The sequence below is a fragment of the Lagopus leucura genome, unplaced genomic scaffold, assembly GCF_019238085.1.
Source record: "Lagopus leucura isolate 7727_CA_CO unplaced genomic scaffold, USGS_WTPT01 Super-Scaffold_100004, whole genome shotgun sequence".
Lineage (NCBI taxonomy): Eukaryota > Metazoa > Chordata > Aves > Galliformes > Phasianidae > Lagopus > Lagopus leucura.
The window spans coordinates 33,607,536-33,635,243 of NW_024962264.1; the positions used below are offsets into that span (position 1 = coordinate 33,607,536).

General features: G+C 40.7%; 3 protein-coding genes across 7 annotated transcripts in view; all 3 read left to right on the top strand.

Annotated features, from left to right (window-relative positions):
- Nucleotides 1–4,679, top strand: part of TRPC3 (transient receptor potential cation channel subfamily C member 3) — a 39,791-nt gene extending 35,112 nt beyond the window's left edge. For 2 of the 3 annotated variants that reach the window (XM_042872152.1, XM_042872154.1), the window contains exons 11-12: nt 2,148–2,223; nt 3,789–4,679. In XM_042872152.1, the coding sequence (XP_042728086.1) occupies nt 2,148–2,223; nt 3,789–3,931 (219 nt within the window). In that variant the 3' untranslated portion in view covers nt 3,932–4,679. Of the gene's footprint in view, nt 1–2,147; nt 3,360–3,788 lie in introns of all 3 variants that reach the window. The other variant, XR_006179104.1, reaches the window with a different exon arrangement.
- A 241-nt stretch (nt 4,680–4,920) lies between these two features.
- Nucleotides 4,921–19,829, top strand: BBS7 (Bardet-Biedl syndrome 7). Of its 3 annotated transcripts, XM_042871914.1 has the most exons (19): nt 4,925–5,003; nt 5,085–5,150; nt 5,280–5,342; nt 5,553–5,728; nt 6,209–6,395; nt 6,973–7,045; nt 8,370–8,486; nt 9,640–9,770; nt 10,546–10,630; nt 11,315–11,417; nt 11,976–12,168; nt 12,950–13,024; nt 14,078–14,143; nt 15,332–15,471; nt 16,448–16,612; nt 17,077–17,186; nt 17,297–17,400; nt 18,467–18,590; nt 19,250–19,829. In XM_042871914.1, the coding sequence occupies exons 1-19, from the start codon at nt 4,968–4,970 to the stop codon at nt 19,384–19,386; spliced, it is 2,151 nt and encodes a 716-aa protein (XP_042727848.1). In that variant the 5' UTR covers nt 4,925–4,967; the 3' UTR covers nt 19,387–19,829. The 3 variants fall into 3 exon arrangements, with proteins under 3 accessions (XP_042727849.1, XP_042727850.1, XP_042727848.1); XM_042871915.1 differs by lacking the exon at nt 19,250–19,829 and having other exon boundaries at nt 4,921–5,003; nt 17,519–18,558; XM_042871916.1 differs by lacking the exon at nt 19,250–19,829 and having other exon boundaries at nt 4,922–5,003; nt 18,448–18,558.
- A 346-nt stretch (nt 19,830–20,175) lies between these two features.
- CCNA2 (cyclin A2) lies at nt 20,176–27,632 on the top strand. The gene is made up of 7 exons (XM_042870619.1): nt 20,176–20,644; nt 20,982–21,094; nt 21,407–21,630; nt 22,154–22,358; nt 23,382–23,495; nt 24,004–24,137; nt 24,590–27,632. Exons 1-7 carry the CDS (start codon nt 20,176–20,178, stop codon nt 24,636–24,638), a joined length of 1,308 nt encoding a protein of 435 aa, XP_042726553.1. The 3' UTR covers nt 24,639–27,632.
- The last annotated feature ends 76 nt before the right edge of the window (nt 27,633–27,708 follow it).

The following is a 27,708-nucleotide window of genomic DNA, read 5'->3' on the forward strand; positions in this document are numbered from 1 at the left end:
TTCTTTTCTGTTCAGAAATAAGAGTAAATAGGAGCTTTTGTTCCTGTAGTGAACATGTGAAAGCTACGTAATCCACCTGTACAAATTCTGTAAGGCAAGTTGCATTAATTTTGATAACACTATGTTTTAGAAAGTAGATATGTATTGCTATTACAGACGAATCCTCACATGTGTGCTGAGTTTATCAAAGAGTAGACCTATTTTTGTAGCTACTTAATGCCTAAATTACTTGTGCTTAGACACCAGGCTTCTGGCATCAGTTCTGACAGATACTTATGTACATCGCTGTCTGCAGCAAATTTGAATAATTTGATAGTTTGGTCTGCATCAGAAAGGGCTTAGTGCAAAATTACATTATCTTGCATTTGCTTTGCTGACAGTTTGCGTGAAGATTACTTTAGTGCAGGTGACATGAGGTAACATGTTGAATTGCAATACTCTATATGTGTGGAACCTCAGAAGTTAGGAATTCATTATACTAGAAATTCATTACAAGCTTTAACAGCCTGACAGCATCAACGTTATTTCACTGCCAATCACTTTGATGTACAGAATCAATAGTGATGTTTAAAGGGCAAAAAAAAAACCCCTTTGTCCCTGGAGATAGTGGGTAGAGGATGCTTGTGAGGTATAGAGAAATGAGAAAAGAGGAGGAAAAGGAAGAGAATTAAGGAAAAGGAACAGAAATAAGCTAAAGAAGGTACTGTCTTTCAAATGGAATATATTTCAGTATGTAATGATGCTGACTGATAGAAAGGTGATAAAATAATAAAAGATTAAAGCTTAAAGGCTGTGCTTGCACTTTGTCTAGAAAAGCCTTGTAGGAAGGCTACGTGCATAACAAGTAAAATGGAAATTTTGTCCCCTTATTAATGAGTTGAGCCCACTGCTGCCTGCCCAGTATCTTCTCATGCACTTGAATAGTGGAAGTATTATGGTAGTGGTGGCACAAAATGTTTTTGCTGTGTTTTCCTTAGCTGTCCAGCAGTAGTTGAAGAAAATGGCAAAACAAGGTAACAAGCGAGGGACAGCATGGGAATCTCTTAGAAAACTGGTAGAAAAGTGAGATTAATGATGGTCCTAGTGTAACTGTTCCAAATACGAAATTGTGAAACAGAACGGACATTGGTCAACACTTTGAGTACTAAACAACAATAATACCTGAAGCTAAATGTTTTTTCTATGGTTAAAATGTCTGAGCCTGTGGTTTTTATATGTGTTGCCACAGCCTTATGAGTAATTACTTTCAAACACCTTTTGATGTTTTTATAGAATCATAGAATACTGAGGTTGAAAGGGTCTCACGTGGGTAGTCTGGTCCAACCTCCTGCTTAACTTAGGTGAGGATGGCCTGGGGTCTGACAGGTGCAAGTTTGAAGAGCTCTGGAGATGGTGATACTGCAGCCTCTCTAGGCAGCCTGTTCCATAGAAACTGCAGGAATAAAGACACCAAAGCCTATGCCAAAAAAGGACAGACACAGCTAATACTCAAGCCAAGCTGCAGCATTCTGTCTTGGTTTGCTACCCAGAGTGGGCTCCTTATCAGCATAACTGTACCACACTGAGCAGCATTTTCTAGGTTTAGCTTTGTGTCTTTAGGGGCTTTGCTTAGGTAATAATTCTGTGTTGTGTTAATAACTGTCGTTATACAGGTGGCTGCATAAGTGCCAAAGGCATTTTGAAGTCATGGCATCAAAGCACTGGAGAGAAAACACAGTGTCCTTAACTAATGCAATTTTGTCTTAATTTTGATGGGGGTAATAAATCTTGAGATTGGGTGTGCGTATGCCTCTAAATCCTGATGGTGCGTCTGACGACTTCTCACAAAGCTAATTGGTGACAGGAAGCCAACCTTTCTTGTCTACACCTGCTAGCTGTATAAAGAGAAACAAAATAACATTCTATATTTCCCTGTTGTCCTATTCTCTCCTAACAGCAGCGTGTTCTGTAAATTAAGAGGTAATTGGGTGAGAGAGATGCTTTGTTGTAATGATGAATCCCCGCGTGCCACCAAAAAAAGCCCATATGAGGCAACTACTTGATCTGGGGCTGCTCTTTCACTTGCTTATATATTTTCTGTCCTTGTAAGAAGAAGTGAATAAAGTTTTACTATACATGCTAACCATGTCACTGTTTTAATCTGACAGCAAATAATGAAAAGACTGATAAAACGTTATGTTCTGAAAGCACAAGTGGACAAAGAAAATGATGAAGTAAATGAAGGTAAGAAGCTGTACTTTTTCACATTTCAGAGAGAATTTTTGTCACATTTATTAGAAATTGGTATTACAGTGGTGCATGGGGCCTTCAATTAAAATGAGTTTATTTCTACTTCATGTGCATTGAAGTCAGATAGCAATGGAAGTATGCACAATAAAACTGCACAAGTAGGACCAAAAAAGAGAAACTGAGAAAGTTTATGGGCCCCATTTACAGAAGGAGAGTTGGGATGCAGACATGATGCACCCGCAGGCACAGAGGAAGTTTTTGAGGAAGCCACTAACTGTATTGATGCTTTTGGAGTCCTAGTCAGAGCTGCAGGGTGTCTTTCTGTTTCATTCAGTTGAACACACAGTTTGCACTCAACAGCATGAACCACTTGTATTCCCTTCTTTGATAAATCTATGTGGAATACTAATCTGCAAAGTTGCATATCATTTAAAACAAACAAACAAACAAAAACCAGCCTAGTTAACTGTATGGTGAAAAAAAAGGTGAGAACTGTAGCCACTGTTCTAGTGTACAACCAGAGGTCATTTCAGGGATGATGCACCTGAGCACTGTGTCCGCATCAGGACTGGTGGGCTCTTAGGAGCATCTCTAATTGCAGTAAGAGGTGCATGCTCCAGGTACAGAACCCCACCTCCCCACTGTGGGTTGTGTACAGGTCTTTCCAATTCCCTGATACCTGTTTGGGTATTTGCAACATGTGTTTAGGTAAGTGCAGAGGAATCATGATTCATGTACTTCACAGTTCTTGCTTATCACCAATCTTCCTGGTGTCCACTTTGGACAAGGTGGCGAGCCCCTGAACCTGTCTGCATCAATCGTTAGATAATATAGGTATTCTTCCATATTTTTCGTATGTGACAGCTGATTTCCTGCAGTGGGTTCTGTGCAAGAACTAAAATGCCTTATACTTGCAGAAGTAGTATTTGAGTATTTTTAAAAGCTTATACTCTTGATCTGGGTATCTTATACTGGGAAATGTGATGTATCTTGTTACAAGGCTGACCTTGCCTATTGTTTCCATTTAAATGTTGCTGTTGTCCTTGTGTCGAACTGTACCAATTTTAAATTGGCTGACTCTTTCTGATTCAAAGGATGTTGGTAAGGAAGAGGAGAGAGACTCAGAAGCTGTGAGTTTTGTTGCCAGCTCTACCACATTTTCCCTGTGTGACCTTGGCATATCACTTCAGAAACAAATCTCTTTTGCCTTTTCTCTCTCCAAGGGGGTACTAACATTTACCAGCTGTTTAGCAGTGTTGCCTTGATTAATTCATTAACCTATGTGGAGGGCTTTTTGAGTCTTTGATGTTCTGTGTACGTGTGAAGCACAACACTGGAGTTTGTTGGATTCTTACAACACCTTTGGTTCTGTCCAGGGGTGGACACACTCGCATCTTATAGAGAATGAGGAACAGATAAAGCCTTCTGCCCCCTTCCCCAGCTCTCATGAATGTTCTGAATGATCAGGGGATCATCTGAAATAGGCACTAATGTGACTTGTTATTTAATAAACGTTTAACAGACTCTGCTAATAGTATTTCTTTCCATGGTTAATACAGGTGAATTAAAAGAAATCAAACAAGATATCTCCAGTCTTCGCTATGAACTTTTGGAGGACAAGTCCCAGGCGACAGAAGAATTAGCGATTTTAATACATAAACTCAGCGAGAAACTCAATCCCAATATGTTGAGATGTGAATGATGCAACAAAGGAACCGTGGCTTCGACTACAGCACAACTATTTATTGGCAATAATATTTCAGTATCTCATACTTGAAAAATGTATTGTAGATTTTTAGCACTAAATAACTTTATGTACAGCTTCTCTGGAATTTAGTCATAGGAAATTTTATTAACTCATCACCAAAACATTGTTGTCTTCATCTTAAACATCTGAAAGTTAAGAACTATCAAACATTTTTTTTTTTTTTGCATTGATGCATTAAGAGGGTATAGTGATACAAATTACTGATATTTTAACAGGTTTATGAATACATGCTGAAAATTCTTTGAACTGAATTTGCAAGAAGAAATGAACAGATACAATGTAGTATTCTGCTCCTTGCAGCAGCGAGGTGGGAACAGGATCTTTCAGAGTGTGGTGAATCAGGTAGAGTGGTGGGGGATTGCCTGAGATCCAGATCCTCTCTAGTGATGCTGATCCCAGGCAGGAGCTGAGGAGGGGCAGGTGAGGGTGAGCGCAGCTCACAGGTACGTCCACACGCTTCCCCACAGCTGCTGTTTCACAATTCAGCATATTGATTTCCTCTGGCAAGGTTTGGTGGTTGGCTGTTCTTTTTCTAACAACTTTTGAAGGTAACGTGATCTCAGTCCAAAGCTCCTCTTTATGTGGTAGAAATGATTTTTTAAAATTCAGACTCTGTGCAGGGCCGGTATTTTGTTACTCGATGCCTCAGATGCTTCATTGTTAAATAAAATATTCCGACTTTACTGATACTTCGCCTCATCCTGATAGCGCGGCGCCGACTAGCCCGTCTGGGGGCGGCCCCGCGGCCGTTGCTCACGGCACTAACGACGCCGCAGCTCCGCCCTGCAGCGCCGCCCAATGGCGGCGCGCAGATCGCCTCTGTCCCGCCCTCTCACCGTCGAGCTCGGCCAATGGGAAGTGGGCTGGGACCGCCGCTGTCCGCGGGCGACGGTTGCCGCGGTGACGGGTAACGGCAGCTCGGAGCCGCGCTCGGCCGAGCTCGCGCCGCGGGGCGGCTGCCGGCTGAGCCATGGAAGTCAGCCTGGCCCGCGTGGACTACCTGCAGGTAACGGGCCGCGCCGCTCCCGGCCGCGCTCGGGGCCGAGGGGCCGGACGAGGTGAGTGAGGGCCGTGCTTTCCTCTGCAGGTGGGCGTCACGGCGCAGAAGACCATGAGGCTGCTCCCCGCGTCGGGCCGCAGGGCCACCCAGAAGGTACGGGGTGGTGGGGCGCGCGCGGCCCTCGCGGCTCCTCTGGCGGAACGTGACGTACCGACGTACGGAACTGCGCTCAGCGGTGTTTGAAACCCGTGCGATGACGTAACGCTGTGTCTGCTTTCGAAGGTGGTGGTGGGCGATCAGGACGGAGTGATTACCTGTTTCGGCATGAAAAAGGGGGAACCTGTGGTAAGTGAGAACGTGCCGCTTCAAAACTGCCTTTTTAAAGCTTTTTTCCTTAGGAGTGCGGAAGGCGTGCAGTCAGTGTCGCTTTCTGTCCCTACACACTCTGTAGCACCCTTAGTTTTGCCGGAGGTTGTAAAGCAGATTTAGTATCCTTTGCGCGAAAAGTTGCCTGTAAACACAAAACATGATTGCGATTGCTTTTCTTCTTTACAGACGGTGTTCAAAACACTGCCTGGCCCCAAAATCGCACGCCTGGAGTTGGGAGGAGCTCTTAACACACCCCAAGAGAAAGTCTTTGTGGCCACGGGATCAGAAGTCAGAGGTTTCACAAAAAGAGGGAAGCAGTTCCTCTCCTTTGAAACTAACCTCACTGAAGACATCAAAGCTATGTGTGTACAGTGCTTGGTGTTTGTCATCTCCCTGAAGTTATTCTCAATCTATACTTTTATGGTTTGGGTGGGTTGTTTTTTTTTTGAACCTTATTGTATGCATGTAGGCAGTGTTCAGTGCTGCTCTAACTTAAGATTGTGCCTTTGCATGTAGTAAGGAATCTAGAAAGGAACAGTGCAATTGGAAGGGGGGGGGGGGGGGGAGGCTTGGGGGAAACCTGGAGGCCTTCCCAGCAGTGCATGTGCAGGTGAGTGTAACTGGGGTTATTGGGCTTTTAGTAGTGTATTCTGTCCCTCTGTCCTTCCTGTAGGAGATCAGGAAGATTTTTCTGTGGTTTTTTTGTATGGTCTTGGTTTAAGGTGTTTGCCTTATAAAGCTGATGTGTGGAATCTGCAAGCAATAGCGCACATGTATACTAACCTAAAAAAGATGTGACTGAAATATTCTGGCAAAATGCTACAGTGTTTTCTTTTTCTCAGGCACATTTCAGGAGCAGATCTCTTTCTTTGTGCAAGTTATATCTATAACCACTACTGCGACTGCAAAGACAAGCACTACTACCTATCAAGAGATAAAATCAATGATGTTCTCTGCCTTCCTATAGATAAAGTGAATTGCATTACCCCAGTGCTTGCGTGTCAGGATAGAGTCCTCAGAGTTTTACAGGTTAAAATATTTGCTTGTTTTATGTGTTGATGCCATAGCATTAGATTAATTCTTATGGAATAAGCATAAGCATAGTGTATCTCATTTGTCAGTGTTACTGTCTACAGTGCTGGTACTTTTTTAAATTAGAAAATCATGATTGTGAACTTGCAAAACTAGTATCGATAACACTACTACTACAAATAGACTTTGGATTTCATGGATAGAGGAAGTAAAGAAATTCTTCCATTTTCCACTTCAAATTAAAAATGCTTACATAAGGAAATGAAATATCTAAGTCATCATATGTTTGAAAATTTGCATATTATTTTTGTAGCAATACTGAATGATATCAAATGTTTTAGCACAATTGTTTCTTAGTGTCAGATTATTTTGTCATAACTTTTTAAAGTGGTAACACATGGCAAGATTTAAGTCATGTTTTAGTTACATAAAATTTCTTCTGGCTTAGAAGTGATTTTATGCAAGAAAATCTGTGTAAATGAAGCATGTCCATATTAAAAAAACAATTTTGTCTTTATTCTTGATTTCTCCTTTTGAACAAGAACTCATTCAAGGTAATTCTCTTTGTCTCTAGGGATCTGATCTACTGTATGAAGTAGAAGTTCCTGGACCACCTACTGTTCTTGCTTTAAACAATGGAGATGGAGGTAACAGAATTTTGTATATACACATAACTAAGTAGCGTACTTCTGCTGCATTTTGAGATTTCAACACTCATATTTGTTAACTACATTTCATCTTCATTTTGAAACTGATTAAAAAAATGTAGTAGAAAACTCTGTGAAGCCATATCTTACTACCCATTCTATTTATAGAATATAGATACAGAATATCTGTATTATGGTGGGAATGGTAGTTTGTTGTACATATACTGAATTAATGAACAACCAGTAACTCTGTAAGGAGGGGGAACGGGGGGAAGGCTAAATGTTGAAGATATTTGCTTAAATTATTCCTATCTAGAAAATTGGAGGGAAAAAAAAACAACACTTTTAGCAGTATTAAGGGATTTTGCTGCTGGTTTTATGGTAGAAAAGGTTTGTATGTGGATAACTGGATAAAAAGCCTGTTGGCAGTAACAGAAATAACACAAAATCTATTTCTGAGATAGAGATTACGGGTGAGGCAAGAGTAAGAGGCTAGTAGGATTTCAGGTGAAAGTTGGGGAGAGGGCAACCATGGGAGTGTTAGGTTGGGATAGCATAGGGGTTATTAGCTTTGTTTTTAAACCGCTTCGGATTTTCGTTTATATGCATTTAGAGGTGTTATTTGTTTATAAACACAATATATATACATGTATGCACTTAACTGTTTTAGTTCTAAATAATGTTTACATTGAATGAAAACCTCGTACATAGCAGTGAGTTGTGAGGTGATCTTGTGTGTAAATGAGAGCTGGACTGTTGGGGGTCCCATTCAGGTGCTGGGTTGGGTTTCTCTTACGTCTGGATTTCTGTAAGTAGAATCACTACTTCCATCCATCCATGGATTGATGAGAATATTGAGTAGAGCTCAAGTCAGAAGACTGTGGAAGGATCCAACTTAAAATAGTTTGATAATCCTTTTTGCTAATCTCTTCTAACCTGATATAAATCCCTTTAGTATGTGCTTAATTTAGTTTCTGTTAGATTATTTGACAGTTCTCAGATCTAGTTTCAAGAAGCAGTTCTTATTTGCTTAAGGTGCAATACAGCATTCACAATTAGATGTGTGTTCTGAATAAATAATAATGAATGATTTCTTCTGTAAAGACCATTAAATAGCCTGCCTTTTCCTAAATTTAAAGTACTGGAAAAGTTTGCAAGCAGAGTTCCAGCATGCCAGAAGGCATTTGTTGCAAAGCCTGACAGTTCTGTTATACAGCACTAACGTTAGGATTTTCTTTTTCCTCTGGTGGGATGAATATTTTCAAGACTTTTAAATATGTCTCTTTTTATTATTCTGAATTTGCTGAATATTTTTTTTTTTTAGGTGATTCTGGAGAAGAAATTGTATATGGAACTTCTGATGGCAAACTGGGGCTTATCCAGATTACTGGTTCTGCATCTGTACCTAAGTGGGAAATTGACAATGAAAAAAAGAGAGGAGGTACGTGTCTCAGTATCTCCCTCTTTAGTTTTTGAGCACAGCTGAGGCTTTGTTGCAATGTAATCATTAGGAAATAAATTTCTTGGGTATTTTAATATTGTCGATACGTGATATTAATGTGTTAATTCTCTTCCATTCTTAAAAGTGATTCTAATCAGTTTGCCCTGTATGTTGTTTCCTGTACATTTTCATTTTTACAGTACAATGTTAAAGTGCCATTTGGAAAACAGTTTCTTTGTACATCATCAATTTTGGTGATTTTAAAATGCAAATATACATGCTAGATGTTTTCAGATGTGCAGTGACCTTAAAGCCCCTTCAGATTAAAGTCAGGCATCTACACTGCAAGACAAAAAAAGAAACAACAAAAAAAAAAAAAAAAAACAAAAAAAAACAGAGTAAGGAATTTTTTCTGAAGATGGAATAATGCTCTCCTTATTGCTCCATAATATGGTGTAACTTGTTTGGGCATAGTACAGTATTTTTCCCTGCTATAGCCTTGGTATGCTGTTTCTGCAGCATGTGTTAGTACTTACTTTTGTGTAATGGAGAAGAGCAGTGATGTATGTTTTTTTTTTTCTAAGCTTTCATGAGGTAATTAAATTACTTAACTCTTTTGTTAAAAATCCTCTTGGTATGTCTAAACTCCAAATATGAAATGTGAATGAGTTTAATTCTTTTGCAGGTTCTCTTGCTTCCTTCTCCATCTTCCGTACTGTAACTCTGTGTCCAGTCTAGCCATGGTTAGCTGTTAGATCATCTGGGGAATCTTAGTCAACGAGTGGGTTTGTCCATTAAGGTGTTGCGTAGCAGCACAAACCTAAGGCAGGTCTGATGCAAATCAGGATCCTGCGTCTGCCACATCAGCTGAAATTCACAGCAGTCCAGTTGGCTTTCTGTCAGCTATAGGAGATAAAATGTGCTTGCCTCTTCAGCTGGCAGAGCTGGTCAGACAAATAGTCTGGGAAAAAAAAGTGGACTTTAGTCACGGGAGAGACACTTCAGCCCTCTAGTGGACTCTTCCAGAAATAGCATCAATAAAATCATAAAATCCCAGCAAAAATCTCTTCCTATGCAATTTAATGTGGCCTTCATATTAATGCATCATAAACAACCAAAGATGAAGTAGACAGTTTGTTTTCTTTTTCATTAGGTATCTTATGCATTGATAGTTTTGACATTCTGAGAGATGGAGTGAAAGAGTTACTCGTTGGGCGAGATGATGGAGTGCTGGAAATCTACAGCTTTGAGAGCGCAGATGATCCCGTCCTTCGGTATGATTATGTAAGCCCACATCCAGTATCATCTTCTTTGCTGGACAGATGAATTTAAAAACTCCGTATTTCAATGTAACAAATGTTCACATGATTACTACAGCTAAAATATATTTTTTGGCTTTGTTTCTAATTTTATATGCTCTGTAATGTTGATGACAAACGTCAAAGTGGTATCTAAGTATTTAAGAACCAGGCATTACAGAGGTCTTGATTAGAGCAAAAAATCAAAACAGTGCAGAGAGTATGTTAAAGCTTTGACTCTGCTCTTACTAAGGTCTCTCCTGGATCAAACCTAATACAGTGCTTCTCTCTCAGGAAAAAGAAAGCAAGACAAAAAAAACCCACCATCACAGTGTGTGAGGTTTGTTTTGCACGTAAAATTGTAAGTGTAGCTGTTACGACTTTAAGAACTGATAGACAAAGTAATTATGCTCAGTAAGGAAGTGGATTTGATCCATAGTGATGATTTCATCCTTCAGACAGACTGTAAATCTTGCTGGAAGAGTGTTTTCCTTTAAGCCACATTTTACTGTCTGTATTACTCAGGGTTAATTCAGAGTGCACTGGTTAAAAGATCTTGCTTTAGCTGTGGTAGTCATCAACTAGCTTACTCTTGTGGATCTAGATATTTTGCGTCTATGTAGATACGTTGTGATGTAGGTAACAGTCCCCTCCCCCTTTCCCCACTCCCCCCCAAGCAAAAATAACAACATAAAAAACCCAAAAACAGGTATGTAAAACAAGTGCAGTAATATTTTCCTCTGCTTGAATGTGTTTTGAAGGTTTTATCAGAGAGCATTTCATCAATCCAGGGTGGCTGTGTAGGAAAAGATGGTTATGATGAAGTTTTAGCATGCACATATTCAGGTAAACTTTGTATTATTTACTCAGTAAGGTCTAAATAGGTAGATACTGATAGCATACTGATAGATAGAACTGAAGAAGGCTGCATTGATAGCACAGCTCTTTAAAGTTTTGCTATGATTGGAATTAGGGTGCTTTGTGAAAATATTTGTTTGAATATGGTATTTACTCGTAAGGATACAATCAAGTGATTTTTGCTTTTATAAGTAAATGGAATTAAGAAGTTAAAATACATATATATAAAATACATATATAAGTTCAGCCAGAGCGTTCTGTCTCAAAACGCACTGTGCAATTTGTACTGTGCTGCATACACATTACACATCTTTTTTTTGTTTTCAACTGTAGTACTGGTTGGCAATCACAAATTATTCAAGGTATTTATAGAACTTATTTGTCAGAAGCAGAGGTGGAAAAAACAAAACTCATAAAAAAAATGATACAGAGGTGTTTATTGCACAAAGTGCTTCATACAAAAGTAACATTTTCCAATTTGTAAAACAAGAACGACCGCCTACTCATAAAATTTTATGCCTGTTGTCTAGCTTAGTCCTCCAAGATAGGGTAAAATTAAGTCTTAAATCTTAAATCAGTACCTGAAACAAACATTGTTGCACACATACAAATACTGAGGGAAGATTTTTACTTATAGCTTGTAGTGAATATGAATTTCATATGTTGGTTTAGGCTGGCTGACAGGACTGACTACAGAACTTGCCTATAGAGAAGGTGGATCAGGTGAAGAGCTAAAACTAAGTCAAGAAATGCAGAGCAAGATTTCATCCTTGAGGTAATTTCACTAGATAGAAATTGAATTGGAAGAATTGAAACGTTACAAACTGAAATGCCATCTTTCCTTCCTGTGTCATTAGATTTTTCTGTATCATTAGTGTATACAGAAGGACATATATGAGAACAGCGTTCTCATTCCATAATCCTTTCCTATATTGCCTTCTAGTGGTTATGTTTTATTTCCTTCTTCCTTGGCTTCATCAAGATAAGATTCCCTTCTCCTGTGCTACCTATAGCTTCTGAATGATGACAGGCAAGTTTTTCACCAGCATGTCTTTAAAAATACATGGTGCTCTTGAGGGAAAACGTTGCCCCCTCCTGTAACTCATGGATATTTCCTTTGTGAAAGTACAGTAAAATCTACATTTTCATGTGATACAGTTTGTATTTTATCCTTGATGTGTTGGGTATGGAAGGGGAATTAACAGTCACTTCTTGTTGGAAAATCCTGAACAGAAGTGAAGAAAGATTGCCTTGAAGCATAATTGACTTATTTCCTATGGTAGCTGTTACTGTTAATTTTATGGTAACATTATACCTGGTTTGTCTTTTCTAGGAATGAAGTGGAACACTTACAGATGAAAGTACTTGGAGAACGTGAAAAGTATCAGCAGTCTTCTCAGTCCAGTTCTGCTGTTTCATCAATACCTGCATTCAGTGTGAATGATAAGTTTACATTAAATAAAGATGATGCTAGCTACAGTCTCATCTTGGAGGTGCAAGCAGCTATAGATATTATCCTGGTGCAGGTGAGATAAATGACAGGTAATTTGCAGCTCTGTAGTATCTGTGGTTTCTTTAGCAAAGTGAGGAATAATGAAGTTGGTTGGCCTAGGCTTGAATTTAATGTAGAGTTCAGAACAAATGGCTTTTTCTGTAAAGAAATATGCTGTAATGCCTGGCTTCCTTCTGTTGTTGGAGAAGGCAATAAAACCATCTATAAACTTTTTATTTTTGTTTTTAGAAAGCGTGCTTAATTTTTATCAGTGTTTCCTTCCACTGCTGTGAAATTAAAAGCAGTACCATATCAAGTAATTAATCATTCAGAAGCCTTTTAATTTTGTTTTCATAACAATATTAGATTTAATTACACAAAAAACACATCTATATAAGAAGTAGTCTGTGTCAGAAGCATAAATTTTAGTAAAGGAATCATTAATAGACCTCTAACTTGATCCTCGGTTTCGTGAATGAGCATTGTAATCCCCTTGTTACAGTAGAGAAACGCTTCAGTCGTGAATATACTTCATGCATGTCTGAAAGACAAAGTTGCACATCTTACATTAAAGTTGTTGTAAGCCACCTGCACAGGAGTTCAGGACACTGCATGAGAATAAGAGAAAGATCACAGTGTTAATCTGGGATTAAATGTTCAGGTGTAAGATGCTTATCTACTAAGATTTTATCACTTGAATATAAATGATGAAGCAGTCTTTGCTTCTCACTTATTGAAACAATTGGTGACAGTAGATGAATGCATTAGAAGCTGCTCAGGAACTTGAGCTCTACGTTTTTCCTTCTGTTCTGCAGAGTGATGTCCCTGTAGACTTGCTGGATGTGGATAAAAATTCTGCTGTTGTTAGTTTTAGCAACTGCGATTCTGATGTAAGTGAAACAAAAGATATAATGATGTTTCTGGAGACTGCATGATGAAAAGCTCTCAATGCAGTATATGCAAAATAGAATTTGGATTTATATGTTTGTAATTTGAAATGCATAGAACTAAACTATTTGGCAATCTGGAGAGCTCAGATTCAATAGAGGTTACAGAATTAGGTGTCAGTGGCAAGTCATGGCATAGGGCAAAGCCAACTGTGCATAGAGGGATTTGGGAGCTACTGCTGTAGGGCTTTTTTTTTGACCAATTAGGAATGTTGCAGGCACGCTCAGTGATGTTCTGTAGTTTGAATTTGTCAGTATCTCTTTACTTCAATGTAATTTAGGTGAAGAACATCGTATCCTTTCCTTAGTGTATCTCAGGAAAATCAGACCATTAAAAAATTCTGTTGCCTGGAAAGTCATATGTTTGCATTTTTTAATATAGTGTTTATAAACTTAACTACTTGTAGAATTACTTATGGTGCTTCTTTGGGAAGGGCAGGTAGGATGGGAGACTTGAAACTACTTTAGCACTGTGAAAATATTTATAATGTCTTTTTAATGGTCCTCAGAGTATTTTAGTCTTAAAAGCTAAATTTGCACATCATTTCTGAAAGCTTCAGCATATATCAATTAAATTTATATTCTAAGTTTCTTGCCATTCATGATCATTAATTTAATTAAAAAAAAAATCCGCTTGTATTTTCTTAATCATTTCCCTTTTGTTTGTGGATGTCAGGCTATTTTTGCAGATAAATGAGCAAGGCTGATAGATGCGTTCTTGAGGTGAAAAGTTTCTATCTGTGTAATTTTTATGATGGAATTAAGGAAAACAAGAAACTTAGTTGATTTCTATTTATGTAGAGAATTGTTTTTAAGTTCTGACACAGTTAACAATAATTGGAACATTGCAGGGAACTGATGGCTGCATTTTTGTTTTGTTTTTTTTTTAACTTCTGTGAAAGAGCTGTGCATAAATACTAACAACTTTACAGTGCATGTCTTCAGTTAAAAAAGACCTGTTCTGTATTATTTTTCCTCTCTTATTGCTGTTCACAGCCAAATGGCAACTGTCTCCTTGCCACTTACAGATGCCAAGCAAATACTACAAGACTTGAACTTAAGGTAAGGTGCTCTAAGTTATTTTCCATAAGAAATTGTTGCATGGATGTTTGCTGCAACGTGAAGGAATCTTGCTTGACCTAGAGCTAGTATTCCTTTCTCACTGGTGTAAGGTTTCTAAAGGCTTCTAAAATCGTGTTACATCAGAGGAGACCTTGGGATCCTTCCTCGAGTTCCCCTAAAATGAAAGCAGTTGAGAAATCGTCAGTAGTGAATGTACTTGATTCTGGTGGCTGTGCGTGGAATGAAAGGAGAGAAATGTGGGAAGGAAAGCACTGGCACTTTTTCCCTTAGAAGTGTTTGAAAAAAGTTACACTGATGAGGGAATGTGGCACATATTTATATTTTGGAGGAAGCAAATCCTGTAATTTTATGCTTGTGCTAAATAAATGCACATGGCTATTCTCAGTTTTGTGGTTTCTTGTTAACAGTCTAACACATTCAGGCATTTTTGTAATTACCACTGGGGAAAATAAGAAATCAAGATTATTGAAGTCAATCCTCAAGATAAACTGGACCCTAGATTTTCTTTTCATGCAATCGCCTTACACTGCAGCCTCCTACCCTGATATCTGTTGACTGCACATTTTAAAGGAAAAGATTATGGTTAGATATTTAAGCCTGAATAAAATGCATCAAATGTGGGGAAATTTGTGTTTTTTTGTTGTTGCTTTTTTTGTATGAGGGCAGTTAGGGACCTAGTGGGCAAGGTTAAGACTCTTATTTCCTGGGTCCCTTTCCTAAGCATTTCTATTGGTGTCCATTTTGACTCTTGAGGAGGTCGCTTACTCTGACTCTTTGTTTTTTATTTAGGGATATGTCCCTGGTTGCTATCTAATGTATTTTTATTAAAAAAAAAAAAAAGTAACAGTAATGGGGTCCTGAAGAGTTAGACTTCTTATTTTAACTAATCAGAAAGTAAGTTAGTGGGTTTTTAAAATTAATTCTCCATTCATCTACTATTACAGCATTTCATTAGGCAGCATTTCCCCTAGTTTTAAAACATTCTTGATCTGCTCTTTTTACAGTGGTTCTATCAAATAAATATAGTACTCTAAATACTTCTGTAGTACCACAGAAAAACTACAGATTTCTTTATTATATTTTGAATAATGACAAGTTCTCCAAATCTCAGTAAATCATTCAGTTCACTCTTGTTCTTTTTTGTGGCTTCTACGTTTTCTTCTTCAGATTCGATCAATTGAAGGACGATATGGGACACTTCAAGCATATGTAACTCCAAGAATTCAACCAAAAACCTGCCAAGTTTATCAATACCAAATTAAACCCCTTTCTCTGCATCAGAGAACTCATGCTATTGACCATGACAGGTATTTGCAACAGCAACAAAAGCCTATTTCTTTTCAAAAAAACTGACACAATCCAGTAAAAAAATTTACTCTATAGACTTAAGCATGTCATTCCTAACCTATATTTTTGAGCCTGTATGAGTTTATGGGCTTTGTAGGTTTGACATAAAATGCACATTTAACAGGTTCCCACATCCCTTGCTGCTCTTTACCTGTTTTCAGAGCCCATGTATTTTTCACTTTACGGACCTTGGCTACAGAGCAGTCCAACGTATTACCAGAGCTGAGGGTGTGGTAGAAAGGAAACTCTGCTGTGGTAGTAACCGCAGCCTTTTCAGTTTCAGCCTCAGTCTCTCCTTTACCCCTTTAATGTAATTCTTTCCCACAACTAATTTGACTCTAAAATGGAGCCAAGATTTTTCTTCCTTATCTCCGAATTTGAAATCTATTTTATGCAATTTCTACTGGATTACTCTGTCCTTAATTAACATGTTATGTTGCTTGCATTGAAACAAAACTGAAGAGTTGAAGGAATTGAAGGCCAAATGCAAATGTGTTCTATTCTTTTATGCCTCATTCTTGAAATGAGGCCTGAAATGAGGCTTGAAATGAAAACCTGTTTGTGGTTTACAGGAGGGGAAACTGTTCAAGCTTAGGCATATTTCCTGTGTTTTTAGCTACTATTCAGGTTTAACAACTTGAAATGGTATTTGTCAAACACCTTCAGTTTCTTACCCATTTCTGACACACCTGCTATAAGATAAAAGTGGAATGTACAAATAAGTTTTTGTTCAGAAATATGGAAAACTAACAGTAATCTGTGCTGCACAACTACTTAGCGGGATACCTAATTCATGCACAGAGTTAATGAAAAAAAAACTACTTGGAACTCAACATTTTTTTCTCATATGGGTTACCAGTGCACTATCAGTGTCCATCCTTTGGAACTAATACTGATTTTTATATTTTTTATGTTTTAACTTTCATCCTGTCATAGGCCAATGAATACACTGATGCTCAAAGGACAATTCAGTTTTGCTGAAATTCACTCTTGGGTTGTCTTTTGCTTGCCTGAAGTCCCTGAAAGGACTCCACCTGGAGAGAGTGTCACCTTTTATTTTCAAAACACCTTCCTGGGTACCCAGCTTGAAAGTACTTACAGGTGAAATACGATTACTAAAGCACTGTGTTTTGATTATTTTTTTTTTCTTTTTCATTCTCAACTGCTCTGTGAATATCTTTTCATGCACATACTACTGTTCCTCTCCAATTTGTTTCTAGAGTTTGAAGAACATAAATAATACAGTCAAATTACTTTGTGACAAGCATTAGTTTCTACTTTCCAATGTTTTTTTTTTTTTTTCTTTGTACTGAGAAATGGAAACAACTTGAAAAGCATTTAATATTCATGCAGACAAAATGTGAATAAGCATTTTTCTGAAAACCTATTGCTGCAACTTAGATTAAATGTGTCTAAGATCAGTACTCTGTTTATGGCTTAATTAGTTATATCTTCCTTCAGCAAAGAAGGCATTAATTTGTAGGTCTTATCTCTTAAAACATGGACACATCTAATGCTTGCATGTGCTCATAAGTTTGTTCAACAAAGTTTTTTTCCCTTTATAGAATAGGTGAGGGATGTTTCAAGTCTGACAATATTTCTACAATATCCATCCTAAAAGATGTACTTTCCAAAGAGGCTACTAAAAGGAAGATCAATCTCAACATATCATTTGGTAATTTTTTTTCTATTTTATTGTCCTTTGCATCATTTTATATTCTCATAAATGGAATACGTATTGCTCATTCATTTGTTGGGGTGTGTTGTTTTGTTTTCTGCTACTAGATATAAATGAAGAATCTGTGAGGCATACGTTAAAGCTCATCCACCCCAAATTAGAGTACCAGCAGCTGTTGGCCAAGAAGGTTCATTTAATAGATGCTTTGAGAGTAAGTATCTGAGCTCCCCTGGAAGGATTTTGTTAGGGATTGTGCTGTCAGATATCAGACTCATGTTGTGGCTCAAGTCAGAGCCATGTCACACCGGTCTGCGTATCTTTGTTCCCAGGACATGTACTTCAGTTACCTAGGAGACAGCTTCCTTGAAGAAAATTCCTATTGGTGCTGTATCATTATTGTATAACGTGGGATTACTGACAGATGTTGAGGATGCATAAGTCAAACAGTATAAGGCAGCCAGCTTTGCCATTTTACGTTCTTCTTGCTACTGTTATTTTCCAGTTCCATCTTCATCTCTCTGCACTAACCTTTTAAAGTGTTTTAGCTCTAGATATGATGGTCCATGCCAGATGAGACTTCTTGCTTTGGACTGTCATCCCAGTGTGTCATCGTTTCTGAAGCTTCTCTATTCATAATTAATCTCTGCCTAATCTCTTCAATGGTTAATCTCTGAGAGATGTCACTTTGTCAGCTTGTCTGAGTTTTTGAATTTCTCCAACAGCCAGGATTTTATAATCCAGAACCTGCTGTAATCTTTTGTTGTGTTTTCTGGAGGGAAGAGGGGGGATAAAAATGGACTCCTTGCCCTTTTGTGGAATCAAATGCTGGTTTTAGACCTCTTTTATCAGCAGAAAAACTTCCAGTGAGCACAGTGATCTGACAATTGTTGGGAGCACTTTAGGAGTGTGTAGAACATTTTGCTAAGTATAGCGATGCCTTTTATGTTCAGACTGTTAATGTGTTATGCTTTCTAGGAATTTCCTTATTCTAAAGCTGAAGTGTGGTGAAGGCTTTTAGCCTTTATTAGGCTTCGTTCTGTAAGGGCTGAGCTGTGGAGGATTTTGTAAATCTAATGTATGAAGTGACAAGCAGCATCTGATGTTCTGTTAGAAGATCTAAAAGAGGCTCTTTGAAAATAGCTCTTCCTAGTTTAGAAGGGGATTGTCTTGCTTCTGAAATGCTTCCTCCTGTCAAACCCAAGCTTAATTTCTTTATACTTTTATGTTCTTAAGCTACCTAACTGCCTTTGATTTTTATGATGTAAAATATCTTTGAGGAATTACAAGTTCAGGAAGGAAACGTGGACTTCTTGGTGCCAGAATACCGCAGTATTTTGGAAGAGGCAGATCAACTGCTTGAGGAATACAAGAAACAGCCTGCACATCTTGAGAGACTTTATGGTTTGTTGATTGATTAAACTTTTTGTCCTAACTGCAAATTAATGCTCAGAGAGTGCACCCTGGATGCCACTGAAGTAGTTATGAAGTCAGCATTAGTAGATCTGAAATGATTTGATAGGTAGGTACACCTCAGTAGCTTCAGAACTTCTGTACATTTTACTCTAGCTTTTTAGATCTGTACAATGCTTGTCTTTTTTGGCAAGATTAAGGGACATGATTCAGAGTGGAATTTAAGAATGTATGGGTGACTGATGAGGTTCCCAGTGGTGAAGTGTTACACAATAACAGGAAAATGAACATGGGGTAGACGGGGAGAATCTTAGGAGAAGATCTGATTTAGCGAAGGAAATTCTGTAACCTCCAGTGTTCCCCATATAGCTTTCAGCTCAGGGATTCCCTGCCAGTCACCAACTTTAACATACAGTGCCTACTCTGTGAGGTCAGTTCCTTTCTCAGTTCAGAGATAGGTACATGTGAGGCAGAAATAACCACGTGGAAATTAAGCTGGTTGCTGGGCTGTTGTAACATGACACCAGTTTAAGAAGTCTTGTCTCTAAAACCCAAACCAGCTGGAAGAGTTGGTACACAAGGAGGAGCTCAAAGCAGAGATACTCCTGAAAATAGGGCCAAGTGTAAGTCTTGGAATTTTAACTTTGCAGGTATGATCACAGATCTCTTCATAGATAAATTTAAATTTCGAGGCACCAACGTGAAGAGCAGAGTTCCTCTCCTGCTGGAGCTGCTGGATGGCTGTGAGCAGGACCGGCTGATCGCATTCTTTGAGGCTGCATCCTGAGCGGGAAGCGAGGAGCAGAGAGCGTACACTGCTGCTTGTCCTTTTTTGGCTCATTTCTTTGGTTACATCGAGGTGGTTACATGCAGGTTTTGTTGGAAGGAAAAGTCCTCTTTTTTTGTAAAGCCAGTTTGTTCCTCTGTGTGCTCTGTATTGCTATTCTGAATGCAGTAGTCACTTGCAGTTCGTGCAGATTGCTCCCGGGTGAAGCCTGCACACACGTTCCTATGCACGCAGCTGATCTTTGCACCTCCAGCGAATACACAGAAACAGCCGTAACCACCGGCTTTTTTTCAAAATGTATTTTCAGTACTGTTAAAAGTTATGCACGGAGAGCAAGGGGGCAGGAATGTAAGAACGATGTTTTTATAAAAGCATGTTTAGAAGCCTGTATGCCTGAAATTCAGAGCTGTAAGTTTTTAATTAAAGCTTAATTGAAGTTTTAACCCAACTTGTGCTGGAGGAGCGCGGTGCGCCTGCGCGGTAACGGGGGCGGGGGACGGGTGGGGCGGGGCCAAATGGTGCGCGGGGGGCGCGGCGCAGGAGCGGCGCGACGCTTCGGCTCCGCCCGCCGCGTCGCATGGAACCGCGTGACGCGCCGCGGGCCGCCGCCGCTCATTGGGCGATTCAATAGTCGCGGGCTGCTCGAACGGAGAGAGCGGCGCCGCGGCGCGAGACTCCGCGGCGGCGGGACGCCGGCACGAGCCGCCCATCCGCGTCCCCGCGCTCCGCGGCCGCCCCCGGCTCTTTCCCCTTCCCCGCTTCTCTTCCTCCCCAACCCCGGCCGCCACCATGCTGGCGGAGCAGGAGAACCAGGAGAACGTCCCTCCGGCCGCCAAAGCCCCGCCGCCAGCCGCCGGCACCCGCGTGGCGCTGGGGCTGCTGCGGGGCGGCCCGGCGCGGCCGGGGCTGGCGCCGCAGGTGAGCGGCGAGGCGCGGGGGGCGGCGGACGGGCGGGCGCCATCTTGGGGCGGCGGGCGGCTGTCAGGGCGGCTGTCACGGCGCGCTGACGGACCGCTTCCGCAGGCGGCGCGGAACGGAGAGAGCCGCGGCGCGGCGGCGGGGCAGCAGCAGCCGCTGCAGCAGCAACCCTTCAGCGTCTACGTGGACGAGCCCGACGGGGAGCGGCGGCGGCCCCAGAGGAAGAAGGAGCGGGATGAGGACGCGGCGGCGGACGCGCCGGGGCTGCGGGCCGCCCTCGGGACCCTGGGGGAGCGGCGGCCCCTGGCGCCCCTGGGCAACGCCATGGAGCTCAGCCTCGGTAAGCAGCGGCCCTGCCCCCCTCGGCGCCCGGGGCGAGCGCCCGGCTTGCGGAATGCGGCGCCTGCAGCGGGCCGGCCTGCGGCTGCGGGACGGGACTGGGGAGTCAGGATGGGATTGGGGAGCGGGACGGGACTATGGAGCGCGGCGTGCGTCAGGCGTCTGGGGAAGGGCCGCTTAGTGGGGAGAGTGGGCCGCTTCCTGCTCTTGAGCCGTGCCTCGGCTTCCCCACGGCCTGCTCGGCTCCCGGATGGCCGCCCGCCGGCCAGCAGCATCGCCCCAGCCGGTGGGGGGTTCTGCCGGGCCCCGTGTTATCGCGGCCCTTGCCTTCCTCCTAGATTCCCCGAGTATTATGGATATCTCCATCACTTCAGAAGCAGAAGAGAGACCAAACGTTAACAATGTACCAGACTATGTCAGCGATATCCACACGTACCTCAGGGAAATGGAGGTGAGGTACCACCTGTTCTCGTGTTTGCTTATTTGGGCTGAGTGCATCTGAGGATAAGTTACTGCTGCAGTGACTGAGGTAAAGCTAGGAATAAGTCAGTCCCCCTGCTTCCTGTTGGGAGGTTGGCTGTGCTCTGCACGGAGTGCAAGCTGCAAAGAAGATGATGAGAATGTAGCTTTCTGAGTCCAGATTTACTGTTGCTTATTTGTGACCACTTAAAAATAATCTAGATATGGTAAATTGAGCGTGAGTGACTGCTTCCCTACAGGCATCCAGTCCAAACTCAGTCTTGTCTGTCATCTGAACCTGCAGGTAAAATGCAAGCCTAAAATAGGCTACATGAAGAAGCAGCCTGACATCACCAACAACATGCGGGCTATTCTGGTGGACTGGCTGGTGGAAGTTGGAGAAGAGTACAAGCTCCAGAATGAAACTCTGCACTTAGCTGTAAATTACATTGACAGGTTTCTTTCTTCAATGTCTGTTTTGAGAGGAAAGCTTCAGCTTGTGGGTACCGCAGCCATGTTGCTTGCATCGTAAGTGAAATTTCTTGATTGAAAATTCCACCTGCTGGTTTCATACTACTGGAAATCACATAGCTTTCATAAGATAAGTCTGTAGTTGTATTGTCTAGCAAGGGCTTCATAATAGGTTAAAAAATATAAAAGTGTGGCAGTCCACGTGAAACTTTGCAGGTGAGATTGCAGGCTGTCTTTCTAGATTGGCTTAACGTGAAGATTTCCGGATGCAGGAGTGAAAGGCTTCTCAACAGTAATTAAGGCAATAGTAAGAAAGTGTATGAAAAGACAACTTGGTTTTCTTCTGGAATTTCAGCAACTCTTAAGTCCTAAATTACTTAATCCCCAAATAACAGAATGTTGAAACTCTAACTTCAAATTCAGCTGATTCAAAACCTACCAAACTGAGTGCAACAAACTTGCTTGGTCCCTGTATCCAGTTACTTTGGGAGTCAGAAGATAATTTAGCACAGTGGTTTTCATGAAGTGTTGCTGGCTACGTGATTCTCTAGTCCCTAACTGTTTCTGTTTCTCATGGCAGGAAGTTTGAGGAAATCTACCCCCCTGAAGTAGCAGAGTTTGTGTACATTACAGATGACACCTACAACAAGAAGCAAGTTCTGAGGATGGAGCACTTAATTTTGAAGGTTTTGTCATTTGATTTGGCAGCTCCAACGATCAACCAGTTCCTCACTCAGTATTTCCTGCACCAGCAGACAAATGCTAAAGTTGAGAGCTTATCAATGGTAAGGCTTGCTAGCTCTGTCTGTGGAACTGTAGAGTTCTGTCGTTAATACGCTTTACAAGAGCTGTATTTGTACAGACAAGAAGTAAAGGACTTTTTAGACTGGACTTTTCAATCTCCTAATATATTTAAGCATGTAATCTCTCTGGGAGACATCTGAAAAGTGCACATGATATGCTGCGGGCTCCTCCAGAAGCAGTTCTGTACTGCTGGAAGCAAAAGTGTTGTTGCTGCTGTTTGAGATATTCCATTACTATTACAGTCTGGTGCTCCGCCTGCCTCCACATGAGTGCTTACTCAAAGCAGGCCAAGACTGCTGAATTTTAGTTTGGGATTTGTTTCCCTGCTACATATTTCTCATGTTCCTGTCTAAAATTGCCATACATGCACCTGCCCTCTCACTTGGGCAGAAAGGATTTTTATTTTTCCCCTCAAGCACTGAGCTGTACATCCAGAGGCCTGTTTCTCAGCAGAGCACAGGCAGTGCCTCAGCTGATGTTATCTTAAAGCCTAACCGCATTGCAGGTACTGGAGTTCCTATATGAATGCCTTTGTCGCATTGTGCAAAGGTCAGACCAAAGATTCTTTCTTCTTGACTTCAGGTGCCTCTAAGGATGAAATACATTGAAAAAGCTTGTATGAGAACAGTGTTGGACACTAGCTAACAGTAGAAGCTATAAGATAAATATTTGGGGGTATAATCCTTGTGTTCTGTTGCTGTTCTGTGACTCTCAGAATCACAAGTGGTAGTATAGCGTGCTCTCAAGTTTTCTGCGTCATTGCCTGTTTAATATGACAATGAGTCATATTAAATGACTTATGAGTAAGCTTTTTCTCAAAGAGTATCAGCAGTAATCCAATGGAACAAATCTGTGGGCTAAGAGAAGTGGGAACTGGTAGAAGCTGTTCCTCCATTTGATGGCAAGATTTAGAAGCTTAAATTCCTATCTAAATGAAGCTGCTTAAATGCTCTTCTACGTCTTTTTGGAAGGGGATGATTCACTTTCCCTTGTCTCCCTTGCAGTATCTTGGAGAGTTGACTCTAATTGATGCTGATCCTTACTTGAAATACTTGCCATCAGTAATTGCTGCTGCAGCATTTCATCTAGCAAGCTATACGATCACTGGACAAACTTGGGTATGTAACACTAAGACTTGAGCCTTCACATAGCTTTATGCATGCTTAGTGTAATTGAAGGAAGTTTTGAGTGCTGGGGCCTACACTGTTGAGTTTTGGGCTGCTGCAGCTGGCAGCCCTTCCATACGAGTAACCTGTTAATGAAGGACTGTGGTATTTGAAAGATAGGGATGTACCTTTTTTGGGAAGGCAGGAGGCATCTATGATTGCACTGTGTTCTGTTCATCCTCCTCAAAGCTGTAAACAGCTTCCTTGGGATGAGGGAGCGGGCAGAAAGCCTAAGTAATGGAGACAAGGAATACTTGTGCCCTGCAAAGAATACAGTAGTTCTCAGGATTCCTGTAGACCCACAGGAACGCTTCAAATCTTGGCAGTGATTATTGAGCTGCTTTGTTCTTGAGATAATAACACTGCTAGTATACTGGGACAACACTGTTTCAACAGGGAAGCTTGAAAACCTCCACTAGAGTGACATGAACATATTTCAGTGTTCCTCCTTTTTCTTCAGCCTGAATCTCTGTGCAAGGTTACGGGCTACACCCTTGAACACATTAAGCCTTGCCTCATGGACCTTCACAAGACCTACCTCAAAGCAGCACAGCACACACAACAGTCCATAAGGGAAAAGTACAAGAGCACAAAGTAAGTATCTGCAGAGACGTGTGGTAAGCCAGTCTGCTCTGCCTGAGCTTAACTGGGGCTGGGTGGGTTAACTTGGGGAGTCTAAAGTCACACCAAAGTGGTGTAAGTGAAATGGTTGAAGAGACCCTCAAGGTCTTGCACAGTGCTTTGTTGAGCAATGTTTCATGTTCACCAGGCCTAGTGCCACTACTCAAACCGCTGCCTGAACTGGGTAGGTAGAAACTAGAAGACTTGACTTGGAAATTCCTACCATTGCTAGGCAGGAGAGCATATGTAATGCTTCAAAAAATCCATGCTGGTGTGGTGGCTGACATGCTCCAAAATGTTTCCAGCTGGCTGTGCCTTGTAAGCAATGTGCTTTACTGCAGTATCCATGTTATTTTTTACAGCAGAGAGCACTTCAGCAAGATTCCATCTTGCATCTCTTTGTGTTTTTTTTTTCCCTTCTCTAGGTACCATGCAGTATCGCTTATTGACCCACCAGAGACACTAGATTTGTAATAATCAAGAGACTTATCTTTTAAATACGTAGATGTATATTACAAGAAAATGATGTACAGTTTTTAAACGTGGTTCAAAGTTCTAGGTATGATTACTCAGAATATTAATGCAGGTTTTGATGAGCTTAATTCTGAAGTTTGTTTTATGTGGTTTTAATGTAAATCTTTTGTACATGCAGTCTTCTTAAAATATGTAGCTATGTTTTTATAAGAATGTTCTCTTGAAGCACAGAAGTAACCATGAAGACCAAGTCAAGTCTGAGACTTACCTAATTATAGACTTAACAGTAATACTAGCAGTGCATTATTATTACAGGACTTTTTCTCCTTCCAAGTAAGAGAGACTTGAACTCCACAGAGGTATTTGTAGCATTTTTATACTCCCTAATCTAAGCTGAGACTTATTATGACTAAACAGCTACAGTACTGGAAGAAACTGTATTGCTATGAGGGGAACACCTTGCTGAAATTGACTTTTGTGAGGCTCTCTGGGATGTGCCGGTTACTGGAAGCCCTGATTTCTCTTTAATGGATTACCTGCTCTTCATCATTAAAGGTTCAGTACTCTGCTGCAGGAACTGCACAGCTGAAACTAGTGAACTACATATAGAAAGTGGTCTTACTATAGTTATTTTCTAGTTAAAGTGTAAAACTGATACTAATTTCAAACCTGTGGAGTTCCCACTAATCCTTTAGCTTTCCCAATAGCCCATCAATGTAGTAAATAGACCTGCAGCCTGCTGACCTCTTTAGGGGTGGTGGAACGATTATACTGCAGGAGAGTGAATTCCTGCTCTATGCCCGGGAGAGGAGGCAATGTCTTCTAGGGTGTGTGGGCTGTGTGCAGAATGGCACTAATTCTGTACATCCCTCTCAACTGGGAAGGATTCCTTCTGAGGCACGCAGCAAAAATGTAAACCAAGTGATCTTACTTTTCCTTAGTTACTGGAACGGCTACATGAACAATCTAGCGTGTGTCATTGGATAGAAATGAACATCTACCTTCAACCTGTATAAATGGAGTGATGCTCCTTGTACCTACTGTTCTTTGTGTATGTAAAGAAGTGGGCGCAAGGAGGTGTTGGATTTAACTGAGCCATTTCTAGGTTGGCAAATAAACAAGTTTTATACCTGCTCTTAGCAGTCTTGCCCAATACCTTGAAGTCACTACCTCCTAGTAATACCATCTTAAATCAGCATTGTTTTTGATTCTTTTTGGCAAGGGCTGCCCCTTGCCAAACGTGCCCCTTAAACTTCAAGTTGATTCAACACTGGTTATCTGCACACCTAGCAGTATAAATTCTATGTGTGTGTGAAGCAGTGGGTGTGGGCTATTTAAAAAAAAAAAGAAAAAGGAGATAAAATCAGCAGCCATCTATCAAGCTACCATCTATGCATTACTGTGAGACCATTCACAACACATCTAGATTCAGTTACTGAATGCTTGCTGTTCTGTCCCACCCTACTCTGTGGTTCAAGCCCTACATGAACCAATTCAGTTACTAAACTGCTCTAGCCAAGTGACTCATCGAGTCAAGGCAAAAGTATGCAACAGAGGCTGCTCTTTAGCTAAATGTAAGCTTTTAGGATGTACTTTAACTCTTCCACATATTCTAAAGTTTAACAAAGAGCCATGTTCTGCTGGTTGACCATGTTCTTCAGTAGTCTTCAGTTAGTTTAATTTCAATATCTTGCCACTGGAAAAGCTAAAATCAGTTGGGGAAGACCGCAGTATATCATGTCTACTGCTTAGTATTAGAAATGCCCTACCCTTGCAGGACAGGGAATATGTATATACAGGAACATGTGTGCCACAGTTGTGATATGAGCTTGTGACCTTGGAAGGTCAAATCAAAAAGCTGCATTGGTCAGTATCCCTTGAAGATCACAATGCTCTTTGTGAGAAACAGGCTCCTGCTTTCACCTTCCTGTGGCTTCTACTGGGTAACTTTCAAGACCGCTAAGAAGCATGAACAGTGGAAGAGGAGTTAATTTTAGAGAAGCATATGAATTATTTTCTGCAAAGAATAGATATCACTGAAGTGAATGGACATCAGTATTATAGTATTAATTTACTGCTTAATGAAATGTCACCTTTTTGGTGACATTTGAATGGAAGCCATTCTCTTACTGTTCTCACAGAACTGAAAAAATCTCTCCTTTGCTCCCTCAGCTTTGCTTTCAGCAGCCAGTATCTGATACGACTTCCTTTACAGCCTTAATAATGCCTTAGTCACAGGCTGCCATCTCTGCCTAGTATGCCTGTGTTCCTCTATGCTCGCTGACAGATGCAGTAATGTTCTTTTCCCTCTTTTCATTCTCTAAAGCTAACATGGGGGAATATTCTAGCTCTCACTTCCACATTTTGATTTAAAAAAAAAAAAAAATCCCAGGTTGTGCTGTATTACTGTTTTGCCTATCCCCTGTACTTTCTCCCATTCTGAAATAAAGCTTCTTGGAATAGAGGATGTCAGCTGTTAAATAGGAAGAGAAGATAAGTAGTAGTGGTGGCAAAGTATACTACTTGTGTTCTTTAAAAAGCTTAGGGGCTTGTTGGAGAAAAAGAAACAACTGGTGTGCAGAATATGTTGCAGAAGAACAACCAACCTTCACTCGCATCTGTGCTCTACAGTAACTTCGGTAGGGAAGAATTTACACTAAGAAAATGCACTGATTTAGCTCCTGCAGGGACAGGGCTTTCTGTGTTTGTCTCTTCCTACATCTTATTACAGCTTTGGTGGGGAGCAGTATTTTTTTTCTTCCACTATTCATTTCTGAAAGTGATGCTGAGAAGTAACATCTGTGACAGCTACTTCTCTCCTGTTCATGTCATATAAAACTGAAAAAATAGTCCTACGTTACTCTTGTACATATGTGCATGTTTCTAATTTACTTGGTTTTCAAAACAAAGCAGGCAGGTTTGAGACATCCACTGTTCTGCCAGATATTAAATTCAGAGCCTAATTCTTTGAATATAATTCAAGAAAAATTCATGTCTGTGCATGTAATATTTAATTAAACTTTTTAAAAAACTACTGAGGTATGAGCTGCCTCTGTGTGGAAGTTCTACA